Source organism: Chlamydotis macqueenii, chromosome 9 (assembly GCF_036417535.1).
Source record: "Chlamydotis macqueenii isolate bChlMac1 chromosome 9, bChlMac1.mat, whole genome shotgun sequence".
NCBI classification, from domain to species: Eukaryota; Metazoa; Chordata; class Aves; order Otidiformes; family Otididae; genus Chlamydotis; species Chlamydotis macqueenii.
Genome location: NC_141564.1, coordinates 25,877,430 through 25,902,460, shown reverse-complemented (window position 1 = coordinate 25,902,460; position 25,031 = coordinate 25,877,430). Strand labels below are relative to the sequence as shown.

The window sequence follows — 25,031 nt, the reverse complement described above, 5'->3', positions numbered from 1 at the left end:
AACGCAAAAGTCTCTATTCTTTCAGCTCTTCTGGTTATCCAAACATTGCATTTTTGGCGATTGCTATTTTATTTCCATGAGAATGTGAATATAGCAGATGATACTCCAGGCTGCTAGGAAATAAATGGGTGGATGGCAATTGTCTAGCCTTTAGTATTTGTCTGGATACGGTATTGTCTGTATTTTGCCTCTTATTAAAGAAGTCATGCAGAGTTTATGGCTGTGCAAGTTTAATATTTTCAGTTATTTTTCCTTTTTAAGACCTAGATTTGCTGGTTTTTAAAAATTTTTTAAAATCTTGTTTATGACTCTGTATATTTCTGTTGGCTAGTTAATCCATTTTTTTTTTTATCCATTTCCAGTACAAAGGCCATTTTCCTTGCTTTTTCTCAATAATTTTCACTGAAACTAATAAGTTATGTTTTACGGTCCTTTTAAAGGAGGACCGTATTTGAATGCCAGATGAAAGTCACTGACACGTATTTTAGCTATTTGCCACAGACGTTACCTTCTGCCTTTGATTTTGTTCCAGTTACTTATTTCTCAAATTTTGATTTGGTAATATTCTAAAGTAAGATGTGATTTTTTTTTTTTCCCCTGACCACCTTGTGTATAATGGTTCTCCAAGGATGCTGGGGAAACCCGTGTCTCTCGGAAGAACAGCCTAGTGAAGTGGAGCGTACGTGAGAATCTGTGATGAGAGGTAACAAATCCAGATGCTTCAATGACCGTTTACGTCCTGGATGATCGAAGGAATCGGATTTTCTGAATCCTGTGCTTTTGAGATGTGGCTCGTGTCAAAGTGTCTGTTGTGTTTAGGGACAACATAATGTGTTTTCCCCTTTGATCTCAATTTCATACGAAAATTCAGTTGGACAAAAAGCATGTAGTGAAAATACCCTTTTGTATTTTAACAGAAAATTCTGACGTTCCATTAAGTTGTTTAGCAGCTTTATGGCTGTGGCTTTGTAGTGCTGCCAACAATTTTGTCTTTCCTCTCTGGGCTCTGAATTTTAGTGACTGGGCCATATCATTCCCTTTTGTTACCTTTCCTTCCCGATTTTGAGAACTCGGCAATCTTGGAGGAGGAGGACTGGACAGGGCTGTCTGTACAGCTTGGAAAAGTTCTCCAGGCCTTTCTGTCAGGGCGGAGGTGTTTTCTCCTGGCCGTGGCCGGGAGAGCCCTCTTCCACAAGCAGATACCGCCGGATCATCTCTGTAGCGGGTATGTGCCGCTCGTTCAGCTGTGCGTTTCGCTTCATCATTACTCACATTCTTTCTGTGCCCTTTACATACATTAAAGGGAAAAATGGCTTTTCTGGCTCCTCTTCTATTTTTTTTGATAATGATTGCCCTTTCCTAGTTAGTCTGCTGCTGATGCTGGCTTGTTTTTTGGTTTTTTTTTTTGTTTTGTTTTGTTTTGTTTTTTTTTTAATGGAAGTGCCAAAGCATCTGTCTGTTTGGTGGACAAATATTGCTATTATTCCATGCTTTACATGTTTTTTTCTCCACTTATAATTCATGGACATCGTACTTGGATAATTGTATAGGTCTGACAACATTTAAGATCAAAATTGTTGTTATGCTCCATTCTATTTCCGTGCTGCAATGGAACATTGAAGTCATTTGCATTGAACTGTAGCTCGTATGCGTTGATGGGAGGTCCGTAAAAAGTATAAAATTCTCAGGAAATGGAGTATGAACTGTTTCTTGAGCTTGAAATCTTTTCTGTTTCTCTAATGTAAGAAAATACCAGGGGTTTTGCAATAAAAAAAATATTTCTGCGTATTAATATCTGTAGTTCTCTACTGTGGTTCTTGGAGACTGTAACCAGCCTGACAATTCCTCAGGTTTGGGGTTTTTTTTTCCCCCATTTTCTTTCCCCAGTTACATCCTCCATAGTAGCAGTAGCGTAAAACTGCTATGTCAATATAATATAATTTTTACCTGTGTCATTGTTAGCTGCTGAACCTTTTCGTACAGCTCCCGTATCAGCTGGACAGTAGTAAAACCAAATTCTCCTTTCTCCATTGGGTGTAACAGAAAGCTGGGTCTGCGCAGGAAGCGAGCTGGAAAAATCGTACTTGTTTGTAAAGTGACCAGAATCAATACCATCTCTTATGGGCACGTTTTCCCAATTTATACATTTCAACAGTTTCTCAAGTGCTGAGTTTTTTTGGAGCAGGCTGGTGTATATCAGGCCAGGACACTGGCTCTGCCCTAGCCTGTATCTGAGTGAATTGCTGATTGATTGTATCGGAGAAGAAACACCGGATTAGACATAAATATGATTCCAACATCCAATCATTCAAACTGATTTATGTCTGAAAATGTAGGGCTTTAATTCAAATAATGCCAGATATGCTTATTACATTTCTAGATTATTAATTCATATTATGAATTCTTCTCTGGGATTTTTTTTTTTATGTGAGAAAAATGTTCTTTTGTCAACTTTGAATTTGCCACCCTCAAATTCATTCTGTTTGCTCTGGTTCATGGAAAAAAAAAAAGACAACGATTACAAGTTCTCAATCTCCTTCATTTTTTGATTTGGTTTTGTTTGGTTGGTTGGTTGGTTTTGGGGTTTTGGTTGTTTGTTGGTTTTTTTTTTTTTTTTTTTTTTAATATTGTCTGCTCCCGTGAGGTATTCTCTAGTACAAAAAAAGTTCTTTATTTACAGTTTCTGTGGTAATTATTTTCTTTTCTTTTTTTTTTTAATCTCCTAATGAGGAATAAATGACTGAAAAGGAATCCAACCATTCCTGTGCTAAACAAACATGTCACATAATCTTCTCCATAATTTGACCAAACTCTGTTTAAAAGATAGCTGGGGTTAGGGCTCTCTGTTGCTCTTTTCCTGTTGAGATAGATTTGCTAGAATTGGGATGTATAATATTTCAGGTGAAGGCAGGCCACTCACTTACAGAATATATTAAAATTAAATTATATACCTATCCCCTTTGTTTAATTTTTGCCCATTCTTCCTTGTCTTCTCACATTACTGATACACATTGAGGTCTCCTTTTAGCTGTCCACAGCGATGCTAAGCTGCATTTTCCTAAATTGATACTGTTCTTTGAGAACACAGAAAGGTAGATGAGTTCTTCCCAATGTGCGTTACTCCGTGTATTTATCAGCATTACATTTTATCCTGTTTTGAGCTGCTGTTATCTGCTTAGGCCTGGCAGTCTCCTGCACCCCTAAATACTGTGTTTACCTGTAAATGTGATGGAATGCCGTCCTTCGGATTCGTTCCCAAATCCCTACTGAAGCTGTAAAACCTGACTGCATTTTAATACAGAATAAGCAGAAATTGCTAATACCTGTGAGAAGTGATCTATGGCTATTTTGCGCCTCGATTACTGCTTTTCTCTTTTTTTATGCAGAACTTTTAAATTAAAAGCTTTTGGCACTTCAACAAAAGCATCGGCTCGCCTTTCCAAGCTACTGTAGCCGTGTATTTGAGGAGACTGAATGGACTAGGGAGATTTGGTTGTGTTTTCAGTGAAGACACCGTTTAGACAGCGTACTAACATGATGGCTTGTGCTTCTGCTCTGAACGGAGCCTTGGCTTTATCTGTCTGAACCCCATCCATTTCACAGCAGGGCCACTGTCTTCATCCCTGGGAAACAATTCTCCTCTTCATCCCAACTAACCACATCATCTTCTTACGCTTTGCTCCACTGGACTCCAGTCTGCTTCTGTAACGTTAGGTCACCCAGCCCCGACATCCCAGCCCAAAGTCCCCTCTCACGCAGTTCTCCATCGTTCTGCCAGCCCAACGTGGCTGCTGCCTCCTCTCTTTTCGCACCATCCAGGCACGTGTCTGCCTACCACCTGCAATCTGGAGTCCATTTAGCATTTGCAGGTAAGAAGACTGCATTTCCAGGTATTTCGTCCATGGCAAGAAGAGTTGATTTGTGTTAATATTTTTTTTTCCTCTGGTTTTGAGTGAAAAGCAAGCCTGCAAAGAATGTACAAACAGAATCACTTGATAAAGCCTCCAGAAGAGTTGTGGTTGCAGTAATGCTGGGGAATTTCTCTTGTATTCTCAGCCTTGCCAACTTTTATTTTTCTGGAATTCATTGCAAACAACGTTTGCTTTAGGTTTCTGACCCACTTTGGAAATATTCCCAGGAGTTTTGGACAGCTGCCTTTTCAGACAACTAGGGAACTTATGTTTTGTTCTTTCTTTTTCGTGTTACACTTTTCCTTTACCTGTTTTGAGCTCCTCAGGCACTGGGTAAGGTTAGGTAAACGTCCCCAGGAAACTGATGGTAGGCTAGAGTTAAAACAGGAGGATAGATTTGTGCTCAGCTTTCAAAATTATATCTAGGGTTACTTAATTACTGTTTGTTTATTGAGCCCTTTGGGTATTGTTTTGATTTTGTTTTTTAAGCTGTAATTTTCCTGAATACATTTGCATCAAGAGAAATTTGAACCTGGGGAAATCGCATCTTGCTAAGAAGATCTGTATTTGGCACAACTACAATTCATATTCTGTTTTCACCAAGCGTGGATGTGCTAATATCGTCCCCAAAATAAGAGCAGGAACCTGTTATATTCCTGCTGTTATAATGGCATTTGGCCATGAGTCGTCTTCAGAAAGAAACCTGGACACAAAACTTCTTCAGGGGCAGGGGGAGAAGTAACATGAAGACATTTCAACTGGTACAAACAAACTAGCTTGGGAAGTTCGATCTGTAACTTCATAATCTAATTTAACGCCTGGAGGAAATTCTGGTTTTATCAGTAAGTAGAAAATCTTTTTAAATTACAAACTAAACTATTTTTGTTAAACAAATTTGATATCCTACGTCCTCTCTGCAAGTAGACCATTGAATTATCATTTTTAGGACAGCTAAGGAATGTCGATCGTGCTTGCTGTGGGAAGCACGGCACTTAGGGGCTGTCGCTCGTCTCTGCTGGTAGAGATGTAGAGGGCTGAAGGACTGCTGGTTTTGTCTTTATCAAACACAAAGGTTAAACATTTGTGGAAAAAAAAAAAAAAAAAAAAAACCCACAAAAAGGAGGTAGCTTCTGCTACCAACTGGCTCGGCCCTGGCCAGCAGCAGGTCTGCCCTAGGCCCGGCCGAGTCCACTGGACAAAGGGGAAACTTCTAGAAGCTTCTTACAGAAGCTGCCACTGCAGCCTTCCCTCTTTTTAACTTAACTGTTCTTGAAATTTTTCCTCAATTTTCTCAAGTTTATTTTCACTTCAATATTGTTTTCTCAGTCAAAAAATTTTATAATGCGTCACAAGTAGCAGGACCACTTTTTAAAATAAGATCTGGTACTTGAATTGAAGTGTGGGGTTTGGTTGTTGTTTGGTTTTTTTTTTTGTTTTTCTTTGTTGGTTGTTTTTTTTTTCAAACCTATTAATTATTTGGCAAAATTTAAACACAGAATCACCCCTGCAGTTGAATATTTTGAAAGCAAAACACGACACTGATATCATGTCTGAAGCCGTCCATCGAGCACATCACTTGCTCCCCGTAGCTGCTAGAGGCAAGCAACTTGTGGGTGGTTTTTTTTTTTTTTGTCACAATAAGCACCAAATTTAAAGTTCTGAGTCACTGTTTTTAGTGCAGCTTTATTTAAAAATGTGCTATTTATGGAAGCAGTAGTGATGTAATGCAGTAGATACACCTCAGAGAAGTACAAGTTAAGAAGGATGTGCCACATCTTCTTAAAAAAGCTTGCATTAAAAATTGAATACATATAATCAAATTTTTGCTTGAAATATTGATAACGGTTATTCATCATATGGATATTTCTGTTTTATGATATCCTGTACAGTACCATAGTTTTCTAAAGCGTAATTCTAGTGTGTTACCATACAATTTTTGACACACATAAAATTTGTCGTTAGGGATGCTTGACATGCCTCGTGTTATTCTGTGATGTGCCTGTCAGGGAATTCTTTTCCTACTTTTGCTGATAGTGGTCACCTTCATCAGCTAATACTGTAAATACTTGGTACTGTTTTGTTTGGGGTTTTTTTTATTATTATTTCAAATTCTTTTCCTTCTGTATTGTGCTTAAGACCATAAAGAAGGTATGAGGGTTTATTTTGCAGCTTGTGCTAGACATCGCTGTGCTAATGTTTGCTATACCAATCATTTCACCATTTTAAAGTTTCCTGAGGGCCTTTCTGAATTTTGTCATTTAATGGTCTTCTCAATCAATACTAACCTCCAGTAGTCTGTCTTTCTCACACGTTGCTAACAGCTTGTTTGGGGGTCTGATTGTGATTTTCAAATGAATTCGTCTTTGTCTGTTTTCTCAGAGCGCTGGCCTCATCCAGCAGTTGGACAAATGCTTTCTGGAGCCAAGCTAGTAACCTTTATTTAAGAACCCTTCATCCATTCGTTGTTCAGGGCATATTGATTGATAATAGAAAGGCATCTGTACCAGGTTCCCCTGTGAGTATACAAATGTCCATGGAGCTCCTGGGTGTCAGCTAGCGCTAGGGCTGCGGTCAGGGCAAAGGGGAAGATGCCTGCAAAGCAACTGCCCATGCAGTTTCCAATGGGATATTGCTGAGTAAAAGGAGAATTTTAGTCTAGCTTACCTTATACCGTGAAGATACCTTCATACCTACATGAGAGAAGTGGGAAAAGGCATTTTGAGATGTGTGGAGTGTTTCAGAGCAGGAGGAGCAGTTGTGTTATTATTGGTGGAGTGGTGGATGCCCCATCCCTGGAAACATTCCAGGCCAGGCTGGCGGGGCTCTGAGCAACCTGATCTGGTTGGAGATGTCCCTGCTCCTGGCAGGGGGGTTGGACTGGGTGGCCTGGGAAGGTCCCTTCCCACCCAAACCCTTCTGTGATTCTATGATTCTGTAATTCATGTTTAGTGCTGGGGGGCGTCACTTGTATCGCTGCTCATTGCTTTCCCTTCTCCTCCGTCTGGAGCCTGGTTTAACATTTGCTCTTGCAGGGAATTATTGTTGGTGTGGTGGTGCTAGATGTTGCCACCATGCGCTCTGAATATGGTAATAACTATCAGTGAAACATCTTTTTCTTTAGTCTATAGTGCTAGTCAGACTGCTCCACAGCCAAAAAGAAGAGATCCTTTTATTTGAGCAATCCAGATGTTTTTGTTAAATATCTAACTGGTTGACTGCTATAGGAATGGAAAGGAATTAGTGGAATTATCTTTCATTTCCTAATGCAGTCCATTCCATAGCATTTGAGACAGTCTGGAGTCTTACAGAAAACAGCTGCTTTAGGAATGGGTCGGTTCGCGCTGCTGCCCGTGTTGGCAGCCCGTGGGAGCGAGCCTTGTACAAACTGCCCAGGCTGCTGGGATGCGCGCTGCCCCAGACAGCACTGCGCCCTTCCTGCTGGGGGTGGTGGATCAGTTAAGGAATTCAAGCACTTTGTTACGGACTTGACAAAAGGAATATAAGAAGCTGATTTAATGTCATGGAAGCGTTGATGCCAGCACCCAACTGATAGGTGGGGCTGCGCAGACACAGCATGTTTGTGTGACGGTGAGAGCACAGGTAATATTTTTACACCAAAACTTCCTTCTCTGCTACATTGCACGGCAATGTTTTGGCATACTGAAAGTAACCCTGGTGATTTTTTTTTCTTTTCTATCTAAAGTTGTTATAGAAATGGAAAACCGCAAACCCAAGTGCGGCTTTTCTGAAACTTAGTAAGTTGGGCAAGTTTGTTCTGGATGGAAAGCAGATCTTTTTCTTCCTCTCCTTTCCTTCCCCTAGTGACGTATTTAATATGCCCAAACATATTGTAATAATTAATTCATTGCAAGAGGAAGAAATTTGAGGATACTTTTACAATAAATTTCAAGATTTTTCTTGCTGCCACCAAGATCAGTGGTCAACGCTAATGGTAGCATTGATAGCCTGGTTATAATGATAAATTTTGCCCAATAGTTTTTGCTTTGTGCAAACAGCTAGCGAAATTCTAAACTAAAATATTAGACCACTGTACAACTAAAATCTGAATCTTCATTTAAATTTCCTTTTTCAATCTGCAGATTAACGTAACGTCTTTCCTATTGGATGCTAATTAAAGGAGCAGTCTGTAAATTCTTGTAGCAGAAATTGAATTGTTCTTTGCCATTAGTTAGCCTCTGTTAATAGGTGTGGACATAATGTAAAACAAAGGATTAACGAATAAATAAAAATAAATAGGCCCCTAAAAAGCAGAGAGTGGTTCTCTTGTGAATTAGTAGAAGGCAGCCACTTAATACAAATTATATTTTATAGTAAGACAATGTCAATCCTGCTGTAAAAAGCTGTGTTTGAGCACAATGCAATCTGGGATGTCTTTGGTTGAAAGGGAATTTGAGCATCATCAGTTGGGACATTCGTAGTGAAGAGCTTTGCCTGATTACCTTGATTGGTATTTGTATGGCTCATGGGGTGAAACTGGCAAGGTGAAAACTTAGACCGGTTATTAGAAAAAATGTTTCAGTAGCTTAGAAGAGTTTTCAAAGCTGAACAGTGACACCAAAAATTTCTGTCATGCTTTGTTTTCAGTGCAGAGCAGAAACCTCCCAAACTTTTCAGATGCGCGCAGAAATAATCAACTTCTGAACTCCATGACAAATGTGGTTTGTGTATAAATTTAACTGTGAAAATGTTTGAGTGGCTTCAAAATTAGAGGGATGGCAAGCACATTGGACACAGTAAAACATCACTTGGAATGATTAGCATAGTGGGTACTCGGCCAACAATGTGTTCCTCAAACCAACGGATGTGAAGAAATACCTTAAGGAGAGGAAAAATTCAAAACAGATAACAGAAGAAGTGTGAAAAACTCGCCATATTAATCATGTTAAAGCCAGATTTTGAGCGTGCTTGTGTAGCCTTGTATTTTTGTGTGGTGGGGTCACCAAGGAGCGGGGAGGATTTGCTGTTGGGGGACGGAGAAAGGAGCTGGAGGTGGGCTTCAGCCTGGCTGTGGCTGTCGGTGCTCAGGTTGGTCAGGGTGCCGCAGCACTGTCTCATTGAGATTGTGTTTTCTGTCCGTTCTGAAAATTCACCTGGTTGTTGCAAACTCAAATACTCCAGTACTCATTTCAGTTTGGAGGTTTCTTTGGACGGCGCGTGGCGCTGGGCCGCACGCGGAGGTGAGAGCTCACCGCTGGTGGCCTGGTTGGTAACGTGTGACCTTGCATGTTGAATGCGCAGTTATGATTTATAAATTATCTCTTTTCAGACACCTGCTGAACAGGCCAAAGCTCGGTTACAGCTGGTTCTTGAGGCAGCTGGTAAGTGTTGCTCTTACAAGTACAATGATGTTCTTCAAACATGTCTTTAACTTCCGTAATATCAGAAGAATGAAACCTATCAAGGCAGTAATTTTATCCTTTTCTGTTTGTCAAATAATAATAATCTAATTATATTATAAATATGTAATTATATAATATATAAAATAATATATTATAAATATATTTAATAATTATTGTTTAAGGGCCTAAAGTGGTAGTCCGTGCAAGGTTTGTAATCCTAATAAATTTCTATATCTTCTTTTGATTTTTCCATTAAATCTTTGTCAGTTTGTCATGCGAAAAGGAAAGCTTTCAGTATTTCACGTGCATTGTACTGAGTACACATTTATCTTTAGTTCTGCTTTCATCACTCATCTGTGTATTTTTAACTTATAAACAGCAATTTCCAAGAAATACCTTTTTTTTGTTTGTTTGTTTGTTTTCCCCTTACGGAAACCTTCTGTTTTAAGGAATACGCATGTTCTCACATTGCTGATATTTCTTTTTGAAAATGCTTCTAGCCTTTTGCATTGTACAGCTTCAAATGCATTCATTGTTCTCCATAACTTCTAATAAATCCTTGACGCATATAATTATAGAACAGATGTGACAGCACTGACCTGGAAAAGCATGATTTGTGTATACTGCTCACATCTATCACACCTTGTTTTTTAATTTAACACCTGGGAAATGTATACAAGATATCTAGGGGTTGTATATCATCATGACTTGGGTCCCCGAAATTTCCAAAAGCGTATAGAAGGTCTATGATATTGTTAATGTGAATATTCACAATTGAAGTCTGAAATGTAGATTGAAGCTGCGAGCTGTTCATAAATAACTCAAGAGAGTTAATCTATTTGTTTCCCTTACCACCCGAAATGCGGATAAGTTCTTTCCTGGCTTTATTTAAGTCTTGGTAGTCTGAGGCACCTACGAGGTCATCCCCCCGCCCTCTTCCCCAGTCCTGTATTCAGTCAGTTACATTGAGTTTTCATTAAATTGGTGTGAGGGGAGTGGTGGAATTGTTACTGTTGTTTCAGTACCTTTTTGTGTGTTCACTTGTTGCAAAATCAGCACTTTTTTCACCTTTACATTTAAAAGAATAAAAAGAAATCTGTTAGGCCGTTACTGAGCAGCTTTCCAAGGAGTTCACAGTCAACAGGTCCATTGTTGTTCCTGTTGGAGCATGATGCTGCTTGATTTAATTGAATGCGATGTAAATCTAAATCTGCACTTCAGTCATGATGAACAAAGCTGCGGTTTGCCTATGTAGTGCTCCATCCAGGACCCACCCCAAAGCTGTAAATTAACTTGTAGAATACCTTAACTTGGAAATTAACTTGTAAAATATCTGGCTGTACGTGTTATAGGAATTCCTCCAGTCCCACTAGGAGGGGGAAAAGCTGTGCTTTATTCCAAATGTACTATCTACATTGTAACGGTTGTTAGTGACACTGTATGCCTCTGCGGTTTGGACAAGCGGAACAGCCTTACCTTCTGCAGCCGCTCAAAGCTGGAGAGGTGTTTGGGAAGGTCTCTTCGTTGTTCATCTCTATTGACATGCTATTACGCTGGCGTTTCCCTTCCCCTTTCCCTGCCGTTTCCACGCCATCGATATCCCATCTCCCATGATAATCTAACTTTTTCTTGTGTTGTTTGTATTCAAATATATTTTCTCATTGCATTCTGACAATTTCTGTATCTTACTATGCCTTGAATGAATCAGCCTAGAGAAAATTTACTTTTCTTACCTAGCAATTTTTTTTTGTTCTTAATATCCTGGAAATACCTTTGGATAAGTGTGACACAAATATAGCAAATGGTACCTAACTGTGTACGGGGACCCTGCTTTCATGCCGAGTACCGCAGACAACCACATTAGCTACGGAGGCATGTTATAAGCGGTGTGATTTCTAGAAAAATTAAGTACAAAAAGGTTTAGATAGTCCTTGTTTTGCTTTCTTCTTCTGGTGTTTGAGTGAAATATTGATGTGTTAGCGTTGTCTTCGCAATGTTTTTTTTTTTTTTTTTTTTTTTTTTTTGCTTCACACAACCTATTGACATGGAAATTACGTGGCTTTATCCCTGTGGCTTTTTAAGCAAGAGAAGGTGGTATATACCAGTATAACACCAGTAATAACAACACTAATAATGTTATGGATCTACGGAATACCAGTGCTTTCAGTATCTCAACTTTTCGAAGTCCTGTTCTGCTACAATGGCCACAGTTTTAAAAAAGTTAATTCTACGTTATTGTGTTCCCTTCGCTCTTCACTGCTTTCTTCATCACCAGAGATGCTTGATTTTAGGGAACGTAGGTCCAATGGCAAACTGATCAGCCCCAGCAGAATTGTCGATATTTACTATATTAGGAAAATCTGCTTTTAGAATCAAACTTAGATATTAATTTAGGAAACAACAACTGATTTCTCCGAAAGGCAACAGATAGAAGAGAGTAAACCAGACTCTCTTTAACTGATTTTTTTTTTTTTTTTTTTTTTTCCCTGATGTGTTTTGGGGATGGGTATTGTGACTTCTGATCTCTCGTTGTGGGAGAGCTGGTAAAATAAAATATATTCACCTGTGGGCAGGAGGGGGAAGATGGCCATTTTTATATTCGGGTAAATAAATTGCTGTCCAGAAGCTTTGTCTCCAGTTCCTTCAGTCATGCTGACTTTGCTGTGCACTTTGTTAAATATTTGTTTTCGTTGGTGTAGATTAACTGCAGTATCATTGTTCCCATTAAACAGGGTAATACCTGAAGATATGGAAGCGCTCCACTTCAATTTTTTAAGGCAACTGATTTTTTTTTTTTTTTAAATTTGTAAGAGCTGTCATTCGGTAGAAGTTGTTGGTCTCAGCTATAAATTTATATTTGGGTGACTTTATTTACTTACCCTCCTCAATGCTGAGATACAAGAAAGCCTTTTTAGCCTCCCCTAACAATGTCGCAGCAACTTGCCACGTTTGAGCAGATGTTAAGCAGGCAGTAGTTGAATGTTAATTTTGAGAGGGTGGGATGTTTAAGCCTATCTGAAGTATGTTGCATGTGGGCCTTCCAGACTTAGCGACAATGCTTTGTCTCTTGGGAGAATTTTAAAGCTAAACCTCTTTCTTTTTGTCACTCTATATGGACTCTCTCAAGTCAGTATAAAGCAGATCATCCCTAGGCTAAAGCTCTTCAGCTTTTGTTATTGGGCTCTGTAGACCTGTAATTAGGCCTCCTGGCAGGCCTTGCAGGCCAGTTAATGGTCATATGGAGTTTCTATGAGGCAGACTGGCTTTGTATAAATCCTTCGTAGGGATACGTTTATGGGTCACTTCCTACCAGGACCGGGCTTTGTGCCGCTGCCCCACGGGCTGACAGGGAGCGGGTTCCCTTGACCATCGACAGCTCAGTTTGCGGCGCACAATCTACCCGGCTAATCCCCAGTGTAAACAGAGGATTTAGCTGAGCTTCTGTCACTTACAGTTGCCAAACCACTTGGGTGTCTGTGATTTCTTTCCCAGACTTCATTACCGAGAGAGGGAGAAGCACAGAAGATTTGAGCTGAGGTTTTGTGTTAAACGCTCAGTTGCTCGTATCGCTAATTTTAAGGAAAAAGGTTGCCCTGCCTCAAATCCTGCCTTGCTAGAATCCATAAGCTTAACAGACAACTTCAAAACTTTGAAGGCGGTTAATTTGTGCCATTAATTGTTGTATGGCACCTGTGTTCTCTCATAAAGATTAAAATGTGGATGAATATTCCCAAATGTATGGATAAGTGGACAGTTCAAACTATCACCCAACGTAGCCTGAAAGTTTTTCTACGGCGATAAGCAGAAATTTCTTACTCTCCATATAAAGATGATGACAAAAGGCAATTGATCTGGATTTTGAAAGGTCTAGAGTTGAAATAAGTGACTGATCTATTTTTGGAGTCTGCGATTCAATCTATTGCTGAAAGAGCATTCAGGAACAGAGCATTTTTGTGCGAAGAACTCTGGACAGAGTTTATTTAAAAGAAACTTCAAAAAGAGACACTAATATGCCATTAGCAACATGATAAAAATCAATGAATTCAGGTCATAAGCATTTAACATTTATCAGATCTGTTTGGCAGCAATTCTGGGTATTGGATATTTAACTCATTATCTTTGCATTATACTATCAGATTGCTCCCTTTAATTTTGTCCCATGCATCTTTATTAAATTTTACGTATTCCTTAAAGAGAAAATAATTGAAAATAACAAGTACTTGGGCCTTAGCTATTGTAAGAATGCAAGTGTTTTATAATACTTACTGCAATTTTTTAAAATCTACCCTTTATAACAAATGTTATTGGGGAGAAAAATCCTAATTTGCACTCGGTGCCTGACAAATAAATAGTCAAATATTCTCTGCTTTCTGGAATCAAAATGGCTCATAACAGATGTGGCTGAAAGGACCACATACGTAGACTGTATGATTTTAGTCTGGTGGAACTAATAGGATCACTTGCTACTTCATAGGTTCTTGCTTTTCTTTTACTTTAATAAAAACTGCTTAGTTAAAGAGGATGGCTTCTATTTTGCTCTTTTCTAGCTATGCAAAGCAGTAAGGCAGGCAGGTGGCAACAAGTATGGAAAATTTCCTTTTATTGGTACTTATTTTTAAATGGCAAATTTATAAAATGTTTATGGATTTCTCATTTTTATTATTATTTTCTTACTTTTGATATTGCTTTTTGTGTTCTTTCCGCTGAAACCTTGGTGGCCTTAGTTTGAATTTCTAATTATGCAAACAATTTTAGGAAGATGGATAATACGTGTTGGTATATGTGCACACAGGATGAAATAATACATTAAATATTTTACCTGTTTCATGGAAACCTAAAAATAGCTTTTAAAATAATGCTTTCCCCAGAAATTGTGAGAAAGTGAACTTTTAACAGGATTTAAAGTTGCTGAATATTGAAAAAGAGGTTGGTATAGTTACTATGTGGGTGTGCTCAGTCTGATATAATATAAAATTCTTATTTCTGTTAATTTCAAGCAGTTGTTTTGAGTAGTATCTACTGACACATTGGATAATTGAGTTTTACTTCTATTTATATAAAAATCTCAATTCTGTGAGCAGAGATCTCTTATTGAATTACCTTTTCTCTTCGTGACAAACATGTGTGTAGGCGCTGAAAGTATTTTTAAAGGTGTTTTGTGCAGCATTTCTTGAACCGCAAGCTAAGGAGAATTTGAGTGAATAAGAATCTGTTCCGAACGAAACCACCACCAAGGCCTGGGGGTGTGTGTGGGCAGAGGCGAGTGCGGTGTCGGAGCACCCCTCTGGAAGCCGCAGCTCCCCGGGGACCGGGTGGCGATGCTGCGAGACGTCCTCCCGGGGCTCCAGCACCGAGGAAGCCCCAGGACATGGACAGGGGTGCGAAGAGCTGCATCAAATGGCTGCATCTTTTACATAGCTTGTCCCCATCCCATCGCGGGCAACTTGGGCACTTTTGCTGCTTCCAGCAAGCATTTGTGGCTGACAGCCCCCTGCTCCCTTACCCTGAGAGGATTTTCAGGCACACGATCAGCAGCCTGGGTTTTGCTGTGCTGCAGCCTACAAAATAGTGTGTCACAATTATTGAAGATTAAATTTGTATGATGCTCTTTTACTGAGAACAAGCTATTAAAATGTTAAAGACGAACTAGAAATGAAGAAGTGAATTAAGAGAAATTTTAGGTTGGACTTCATGAAGGCCACTTTGCAAGGTTGCCCTGAGGAAGGCAGAGACTTTTTCATGTGCTCAGAAATAAATGTGAGGAGAAGCTGTTGTTCCCATTGCTGCTGTGGCTTCAACTACAAGCACTAATTGCTTACCGCCCCGGGAAATTGCCATTTATATTTTTTTCTTCCTCAATGCCTTTGTCTTTTCAATACTCTTTCTGTGTTATCTCTTCTCTTTATGGCTGAGGTTTGGTCAGGAGCAGAAGGTTTTGCTCTTCTGCCTCTCTGTATTCCTCATGTAGGCAAGTGATACAGGCAGCTTGAGAATGAGACTGACAACTTGAGAGGGAAACGAAGGCAAAGATGGGTGGAGGGAAGATAGAACAGTTGTCCTGAAAATGTACACGTGAGGCATTTCTACTACAATGAACTCCCAATGGTAATTGTTTTCAAATCCTAAGGTGCATACCAGTTAGCATTACATGAGATAATGGTCACGTTTCTTGGACTGCCACTTCTATGACTACTCTTGGATGAACGAGTAACAACAGAATATTGCTTTTATCCAGCCTGGGTGATATTTTCTCCCACTACTTTGAGAGAGAGACTGAACACACTGTTCATTGGTACCTAATCTTGTTTTGTCTGTCTTTCCAAATGCTCAGAGCCAACTAGTAGAGGCTTTGGTAGGTGGTTTGAATATGTCCATCCCCTCCCTGGGTTCATTATAGGAGATAAATGGAAAAAAAAACACATCTGAGGATTTCATTTTTGTGTGTGTGTGCTCATTAATATGTTTACATACCTGCATTTCCCACTCACTTTTCTACCCAGCCTCATCCTAGATTTTTAAACTGTGTACTAGCAAGATCACAACAGATGTGTTCTTTAGTAGAAAAAATGTTCTTGATTTTTTTTTCCTTATATTCCAGGAGTCTAGACACAAATAGAAGATTTAATTTTGAAGACTATGATTTGCATAATATATAGACTAATTTTAGACTACAATTTGAAAAAAAAAATGATGAATGTCCCTGGTCTCTATGTTGATAAGTAAGCTTTATGGTTATTTCTTAACAAAACATTTGATACCTGAAGAATTCGAGAAGAAATTGTGCTGTAAGAAGAGGAAGGGTGGTGATTCTTTCATTGTCTACGAAACTGTGAACTCTGGTGGGAATTTTGATCTGTAGTGAGTCTGCACCAGTTATTGTTCCCTGCCTGAGTTCTTTCAAAGGTAGACAAACTGAAATGGTGCTTATGAAGTGTTTACCAGATCATCCAAGTAGGCTGTGCAGTCCTGTTTCTGACGTACTGGATGTTCTGTCTTCCGTGAGCTGTGGAGTAGAGGGTTGTGTAGCTTTTCACAGCTCCAGGAAAGCGTAATCATCTTCTGGCCTTCAGGGCTCTCAGTGAGCTCATCGTTTTCATGAGGATCTGAACATTTATTCTTCCATCCACAATCCTGTCCCCACGCTCTACAAATTAGTTCACAACTCTTGATTGGCGAAATGCTTGATTTTTATTTGTTTTGTTTTGTTTTCACCTGCTCAGCTTTGCTCAGACAGTATCATCGTGGCAGGCGCACATCCTCCATTTAGAGTGATTTCTCAGGAGTTTTCATAGTACATCCTTCTGCTGTGGGGACATATTTGAAGCTGGAAGGTTTTATTCTATTTCTGAAAACAAGCTAATTTAGGAAACTCATCTAATCATGGAGTTAATGAACTCAGTTTCTGGGTCAACTGCTGATTCCTACTCAGCAGATTTCTGTGTCAAAAACCCTTTAGTTGACGACATTGACAGAAAGAGCGCTTTTGAACAAACTCTGAGCAATATGAGAATCGAACTATTTTTTAAAAATCAAGAAAATGTTGGAATAAATTTATGGTAGATAATTTTTATATTGTGTGTTTTATGAGAATTGCAGATGGTTTAAGACTGAATTCAGAAAATTCAAATACTTTGTGCATCTCACCTGGGCAGTCTACAGCAATGAGCTTCGTAGCCATGCACAAAGGCTTATATCACTGGACATTAAATACATTTCTTCGTACATTACTCGCACCTAATTTGTTGGCAAAGCTACATAATCTCGTTAGAGTACAAAAAAAATAATACTTTCCACATGCAAAGCAATGACTATATAAAAAAGAGTCATTACTCCAAGTAATTTTTTTTTTAACATATTAATGATCTTGTCCTTACAGAGTGTGTGATTTTTGAAGAGCAGCTGTTTTGTGTCATTGGTGAGCAAAGTAAACGCTTGATTAATCAATAATTAATTCAGCTTCATTTTCATGATTGCTGAAAAAAAATATGGAATTTTAATTAAACAAATATGGTATTTTAATTAAACAAATTTGGATAGAGAATAAAATTTGGATAGAGAATGAAATTTGGATAGAGAATGAAATTTGGATAGAGAATAAAATTTGGATAGAGAACAAAATTCACTTTTGCAATTTATACTGCCGCTGTATTGGTATCCAAAAGCCATTCACTCCATGAACAGGTTCTTACAAGAGATTTTTAAAAATGCTTTGAACCATTTTTGTAAAATCTGTATTTTTTTCTCGTTTAAGAAGCCGATGAGTAGGTGCTAATGTAGGGATGCCATAATGTGAAATGGAGCCTGTAAGTAGACTTAACAGTAACTTTATTAGTTAATGAACATTTATTGCCTTTAGAAATAATTCTGAAGCTTTTAGAATTTCTTTTTTTTTGTTAGATTTTTATCTAAGACCTGTGTTTCTGCTACTGAGAAACAAAAGTATCTGGGGTTTACATTATAGCTAATGGGTTTTCAGTAATATTGCAGCATATGGTATACATGATTTTGATGCAAATATGTGTGCTAATTATGTGCAGATGAATCTTTCAGGCCTGCTATTGATCTTAAGTCAAAGACAATTTTTCAGTTAGCTTAACTTTTATATCAATTCATATTTAGCAACTTTGCCCAGTAATTTAATTATAGGCTGTTCTGGCTGCAGAAACCATATGTGGTTGTGTGGCTAGTTTCTGTTTAAGCATGCCTTTGGGGAGATGTTATGTCTTGAAATTGATAGCAAAATATTTATTTCTCCCGTTTCACCCGATCTGTCGCGCCATCTTCTCTGTGTAGGTGCCTGCTTTGGTCTGTGGTCATGAAAGCGCTAGCCAGAACGTGTGTCCCTGAGATACATATACCCTGTAGATCTCTGGGTGTTTAGCACCCTTCAGTTTAGATTTTCTACAAGCGAAACTGGAGAGCGTTTGGCTGGATTTTATAGCGCAGATGCCCAGAAGAAGGCTTTGGAGTGCTCGGGCTGGTGGGCACGAATTGCGTGTTTAGGTGTTCAGGGCCTCTCCGTCTAATTCCCAAATGTGACGTGTGCCAGGATCCCTCGCTCAGCTGGCCAAAGGGAGAAATAAGTGGAAAAGGAATAAAATGTCCTTGCTCCTTCCCACTGTCATGATGGTGCGTCCTGCAAGTGTTTGAGCGTGGAAGTAATTGCAGGAGGCCTTGCTCACGCTGCAGCTGGTAGGCATTTCCAAGGCACCTCTAAATTAATAGAGAAATACTCCCTATCTCTTAGTGGATTTTAGATACGGTGCCTTTTTGACTTGCCGACTGGAAAGCTTGGTGTGCCTGCAAGGGTCTGCAGAGCTGCTGGGCGCTACGCGCGTGGCTGAAGGTGGGCAGCGGGCAGTTCAAACTGAGCGAGGTGGCCTTGGACGATCTTGGTGACGACTCCTCTGGAATACAGCCCCAGTTCTCGCAAAGTTTGAAAAACTTTTGGTCTTCTGCACAGTGACAAGGCGCAGAATTATTCCTGAACACTAATGGCATGCAGAAATACAGGCTGGGTTTAAAAATCTTAAAGCCTGGAAATGAGAGGAGGAATTTGTGAATCCTGCTGTGCGCAGGTCCACAGGCCTTTTTTTTGCTTAGTTGACTGCCAGTTCTGCTAAGCTGACTTGCCTGCTTGTTGAAGATGTTTAATTGCATCATTTTCTTGAAATATTTCATAGCAAGTGGAAATCAAAACCTGCCCGTTTTGTGCTTTTCACGCTCATCCTTTTGGGAAAACCAGAACTACAAGCATGTTCCTCTGAATTCCGAGTACAGTCGTCCAGCACCTGAAGGTCTTGTTTTGTGCTGACGTGATCTTCTTGTAAATAATCTATATAAATTTTTTAACTTGAACCAAGAATAGTATTTACTGTGGGTAATAACATTCTGGTTTTACAGCTATTGAAAGAATATTTATCACAACTTTGTTAAATATGGAGAACTAAGTGTGCCATTTTTTCCAAGTGCTTTCGTTTGCCCGTGTTTTCTTTGTTGACCCAAATGAATGAAATTAGAACAAACAATCTCGGAGTCATTTGTAATCAAGAGCTGATTAATGGAGTTTGGTTTCATAGCCATTATTCATTCAAGAACACCTGATATCTTTCTCATAAACAAATTGTGTTTGTCCAAATTAAGAAATTAAATGAAGCATTTGATGAGTTTATGATTGACCCTTCTAACTCTGAGCCCATTAGTCAATGTCGTTATCGTACAAAACTGTTTGACTAATGCGCTGTCTGAAGAAGCATGTGGATTTATTATGATTTCTGATTAATGCACGCTGCAAGCCAAACGGCTAGATTGTAATAATTTTTTGATTTTCATTTTAGCAGTCGCTGAAGATTTTCATCTGTGATGAAATGCGTTCGTGTCCCATTAGATTTAGAGATGATTATGAGGTGTCGACTGAATAAATCGTAAAATATAGTAGTTGATGTTTTGCAAAGATTTTTTTTTTTTTTTCCCCTTCCCCAGTGGTGCAGTTGTGTTAGGGTTTTTATAAGGATGACTGCCTGTCATTTAATAGGAACTTTTGTGTGACTTCAGAGAAATTCTCATACCTAGGAGACTACCAGTAAGAATTTCTATAAAAATAGGCATTACTGGGTTTTTTTTTTCTACTGTTCATACTTCTTTGGTTTATTAAATTTTGGTATCTGTATTTTTAAAAGGATTTATTGGGGTGGGTGTTTGGTTACTTTGGTTGTTTTGAAAGGGTTTTATATGACAATATTTTCTGCCTATAATAATGCTCTTGGAAAGCAGACTTTAAACTTCTGTAATAATGAGATGGCTTTATAATTTAAAATGCTGTAGATACTATTATTCTGAGAGTTCTTTTCAGTTTTAGATAGCTGAAACTAATTTTTTTTTAATTTTCTCTTTAAAATGTAATTGGTACAAAAGGGTAGATGAGATATTCCCTTCATTTCTTGTAAAACAGATAACTTTAACAGTCCATGCTTTCTCAGTATTTTGAGAAGCTATTGGTTTTGAAAATACAGAGAAAAATACAAAAATGTGTCAGAGGTGTGGAGAAAATTAAAAACGGTCATAAAGATTTTTTTTTTTTTTTTTTTTTCAGAAGAAAGAATATTTCTCTCTCTTTAGACAAGGGGCATTGCTTGCATACATGCCAAATTAGGCAGTAACCTAATTAGTGCCTAATTGTAGCAAACTGGTAATAGGGGTTGGAACCAGAACAAGGTTAGGTGAGGCTGGGAGGGTTGCTGGTTTCATGTGGTAGGGTGTTGCCCGTCCTGGCAGTGGAAGGCACGTTTACCCTCTGACAGCATCCTGGTTAACTCGTTCTCCAGAATTGTTTCAAAAGACTGACCACAGCTGCAGTCTCTCAGCTGCTTCTAGTAGTATATGACATGTATTGGTAATTTTTTCTAAAGACAAATGAGTATTTTCCCTTTGGAAGAGGTACCTGCATGGTCTCCTCTGAGCGCTTTCATAGTAACAATTGAAGAGTGCATTCAGAGAGCTAGTTAAAACAAAAAAAAAATCTCCCAAATATGCGATGAATAAACTTACACTAACTGCCTAGAGCTATATTTGCCTGTAGCATCTGAAACTCCTAATTCCTTGTCTGGTGTTTAGCTGTGTAGGGAGACTGGAACAAGCACCAGCAATCTTCTTTTGATCCCAAACCAAAGAGTGGGAAAGGGAGAAAGAGACTAAGACGTGAGTTAAAACATCGCCCTGGGTGCTTTTTAAGCACAGTTAAATGATAAAATGGTAGAGAGTGTTTATTGCTTACTTGAACAGTGTATTGGGAGATCTAAACCATATATATATAAATATATATATGTATAGACACACGTAGATATGTGTGTATTTCTTTAGCCTTATTTTTAAAAATGAGAAGCTAGATGTTCATTTGACACTCTTCCCAATGCAAATCAATATGCAAAAGCAAGGAAAGTTCACGTTGAATTAAATTTGCAGAAGTCATTTCAGCCAGTTGCCACAAGCCTGTTAAAGAATTACCCTGTGATGCATGGGAAAGGGCAAAATGGTGTCTTCAGTGAAAACTCGTGTCCTTTGCCGTATCACTTGTATTGATTACTCTAGAGAAAATTAAAAAAAAAAAAAGATATTTCAAAACACAGCTAATGTGAACGATCAAATTGTGTGCTTTTATTTAATCCCCTTTCTATTCTTCTTCTCTATGGCTATAGTGTAATTTATTATTTAAGATTGCTGGGCGGGCTTCTTTGTTTACGCCATCGCGTATCGCATCGTGTTGTTAAAGTACCCAGTGAAGCCGTTTAGGCGGATGTCGTGGTTTTGTTAGTGAGGGGGGGCCTAAGGTGGTAGCTTCTGTAGGAAACTGCTGGAAGTCGCTCCCCTTTGTTCAGTGGACTCGGCCGGGCCTAGGGCGGACCCGCTGCTGGCCAAGGCCGAGCCGATTGGTAGCAGAATGTCTCGTGATAACGCCTCTGCGATAACGTATTTAAGAATGGGATAACAGAAAAAAAAAAGAGAGAGAAGAGAAGATGTGAAGAAGCTGAGCGGGGGCAGAGGCGCAGAGGGGGAGGCGCGAGCCTCATGGGCCTTGCAGGCCTCACCCTCTGGCCTCCCGCCGGGCAGCCGACTGGGCCCAACTCGGCCCGGCCCGGCCCGGCTGCAAGAAGTGGAGAGGAGATGAGAAGTGAGTAAGATGTAAAAAAGATCCTGAGAGACATCTACCAGCCTGTTGTGAGGAACGGCTGCAGACGCCAAGGTCAGTGAAGAAGGAGGGGGAGGAGTAATGCGGCTCCTGGCCAAGGTTCCCCTGCAGCCTGTGGTGACGACCATGGTGGAGCAGGTTGTCCCCCTGCAGCCCATGGAGGTCCACGGAGGAGCAGAGATCCACTTGGAGCCCGTGAAGGACCCCGCACCGGGGGAGGTGGATGCCTGAAGGCAGCTGTGGCCCGTGGAGGGCCCGCTGGGACAGCTGTTCTGGAGGGACTGCACCCCGTGGAAGAGATGACCCACGCCAGAGCAGTTCCACGAAGGACTGTGGCCCGTGGGAGGGACCCCACGCTGGAGCAGGGGAGGAATGTGAGGAGTTCTTCCCCTGACCACGAAGCAGCGGCGTAAAACAACGTATGATGAACTGACCGCAATCCCCATTCCCTCTTCCCCCTCCTGTGCCACTCGGGGGGGGGGAAGGTAGTAGAGATAATGTTAAGCTTAGGAAGAGGGAGGGGTGGATGGAGGTTATCTTGTTCTCTGTCTCATTATCCTGCTATTTGTAGTAATAAATGAATAGTTTTCCCCAAGTCGAGTCTGTTTTGCCCGTGACGGTAACTTTAAGGATTTCTCCCCGTCCTTATCTCAAACCTTGAGCCGTTTTTCTTATATCATCTCCCCCTGTTCTCTCGGAGGGTGGGGGGAGCGAGAGAGAGACTGCGTAGTCTGGTCCTGATCGGGGCTGAACTACGACAGCGGAGTATTGCCTTAAAGGTTTGAGCGATTTATGCTGTTGATCATAAGCCCTTGGAGAGTCTTCTCTGGAAAATGTTAATGATTTTATAATGGTGAGCCTCTGAGCACGACGAAATCGTGATTCCGTGGCATTCCGTTGGGGAAGACACGGAGGAGGGAGAGGTTAGGGCAACCACCAGCAGCAGAGTAAGAGGAGGGCGGAGAGGAAGAGCAAACGTATTTGGAAAGCTTTGGTGCTGCTCACCTGAGTGTTTGATCAAGACAAATGGGTGCAGAATTGGAGTGTGCAGGGCAGCAGGAATCGGTGTCCATGCGAACGGTTTTGCATTGTATCCTGACCAGTGGTTTGTCCATTTTCACATGGTCTAGGTCTCCCACTTCAAGCATTTCGCTCAGGCAGGGAAAGGCTCTGAGAGAAATCCCCCTTTTTGGGCCTGACCTGGCCTAGGTTGATTAAACCATGCGGAAAGTTCGGCTTCATTATTCAATTCTGGGCTGAAGCCTCCTCAGAGAAGAAACCTGAGGGAATTTAGCTGCAGCGGTTTGTGTATGTCCCCAGTAATCTCTGTTTTGTAGGTTAACAGCTTGAGCAAACTTGGGCATAAAGTCATGGGAACGTGTTGCATCCCAGGTGCTTTTGCAAATGTGAGGGGCTGTAGAGCTCCTTAAAGAGTTGATCCCCAGCATGTTTTACATGACAAAACATCTCTCCTTGTCCCCATCTTCAGAAGTGGTTGTACATGGATCATTTACCTCCCTCCTCAAAGCAAAATAGGGTAAAAAGAAACCAGAAAAATCAACTGAAGCGCACCTAACCGTGCAAAATTTTAGCCCCGTCAGTTCGGTGAAGTTGCAATAAGCAGGTTCTGATAGTCAAATAACCCCAACAGGATGTCGTGCTGTTACCATCTACAATATATTACGTTGTTCGTCCTGGGCTGTATTATAGAAGTGCATGATGTGCGTGATGGTCAAATGATTTTCCATGAAATATAAGTTTCAGCAGAATCACTGTTTACTCACCATGTAGGGAAACCTGCAGCCCTTCCATTTCATGTGTCTTCCTTCTCTTCCTGCCTGCTTCTCTGAAACTCCTGCCTTTAGCAAAATCTATCATGAATGCTTCAAAACTGGTTGTATTCGATCTGCTGAAGCTGATGGTGTAGCATGCTCTGCTCCTGAAAATAATCTGAAAATCAGTTGTCTGTCTTTCAGTGTTGTGTTCCTGGCAAAGGAAATCTCTAGGCTCCGGTGAAAGAACTGAGCTTGTTGTGAGTGATCCTTGGAACTGATGACATCTCCTAGTGAACCTCTGGCTGGCGATGTCAGCGATGACATTGGCAGGTGTCTCAGTAAGGGAGTCTATTTTTGGCCGTTAGGTTGATGTGAGCATTTAATAATCCCCCATGCACTTTGTTTTGTCTGTAGTGGGCACATCAGGAACAAACTCCCTCCTCAAGTTATTTTTCTTCTACATCACGCTTTCTGGTAGAAGATGGGAAGGTAAGGGCCTTGCGAGTACAGTAGTATCACTGTTACAAGCGTTTGAGGAGAGGTAACACTGGAAGTGGAGAGTTTTTGGTTGTTTTTTTTTCCCCCCACTTTTTCATTCATTTTTCAATTTGCATGCAGTTTAAGTTTTCATTATAAGCAGCATCTTTTTTTCATAGCTATTGTAGAAGGAAGAAGTTGACATTATATTACCTTATTCAAACAAATTATACTTAAATTATGTAGATTAAAAATTCAACATATACATTTTTAATGTATGCATTACATATATGTATTTTATAAACTGCCTGTAGTCGTAGGTATCAGGAAAATTTTTTTTTTTCCGCTGAGAGTGGTGGAGCACTGTCCCAGGTTGCCCGGAGAGGTGGTGGATGCCCCATCCCTGGAAACATCCCAGGCCAGGTTGGCCGGGGCTCTGAGCACCCTGATCTGGTTGGAGATGTCCCTGCTCCTTGCAGGGGGGTTGGACTGGGTGGCCTGGAAAGGTCCCTTCCCACCCAAAGCAGTCTGTGGTTCTATGATTAACATACTTTCTGACCTGGACCAGAAGCGTGGCTCTTCCCACGTTCGCACAGAGGTATATCCAGAGCGGCAGACTTACCCGAGGTGAGGTGAAGGCCGGGGCACAGAATTACTGCGGCTGCTCCAGTTATTTGTGCACCGACAGAAGTACAGAGGAGAGAGACTTTTATTTACTGCTTTTACTGTTCCCTGTCTTTGTCAAGTGTTTCTGGAGATAAATTAGAATCAAAATCCAAATTCCGCGGACAGCAAACCTCTTAGGTGGTGGAATCAAGTGGCA

At 40.2% G+C, this 25,031-nt stretch overlaps 1 protein-coding gene across 1 annotated transcript in view; it reads left to right on the top strand.

Annotated features, from left to right (window-relative positions):
* Window positions 1-25,031, top strand: part of RSRC1 (arginine and serine rich coiled-coil 1) — a 154,018-nt gene that overhangs the window by 77,159 nt on the left and 51,828 nt on the right. The window contains exon 7 of the mRNA XM_086755064.1: window positions 9,199-9,250. Coding sequence (XP_086611190.1) covers window positions 9,199-9,250 — 52 coding nt within the window. The remainder of the gene's footprint in view (window positions 1-9,198; window positions 9,251-25,031) is intronic.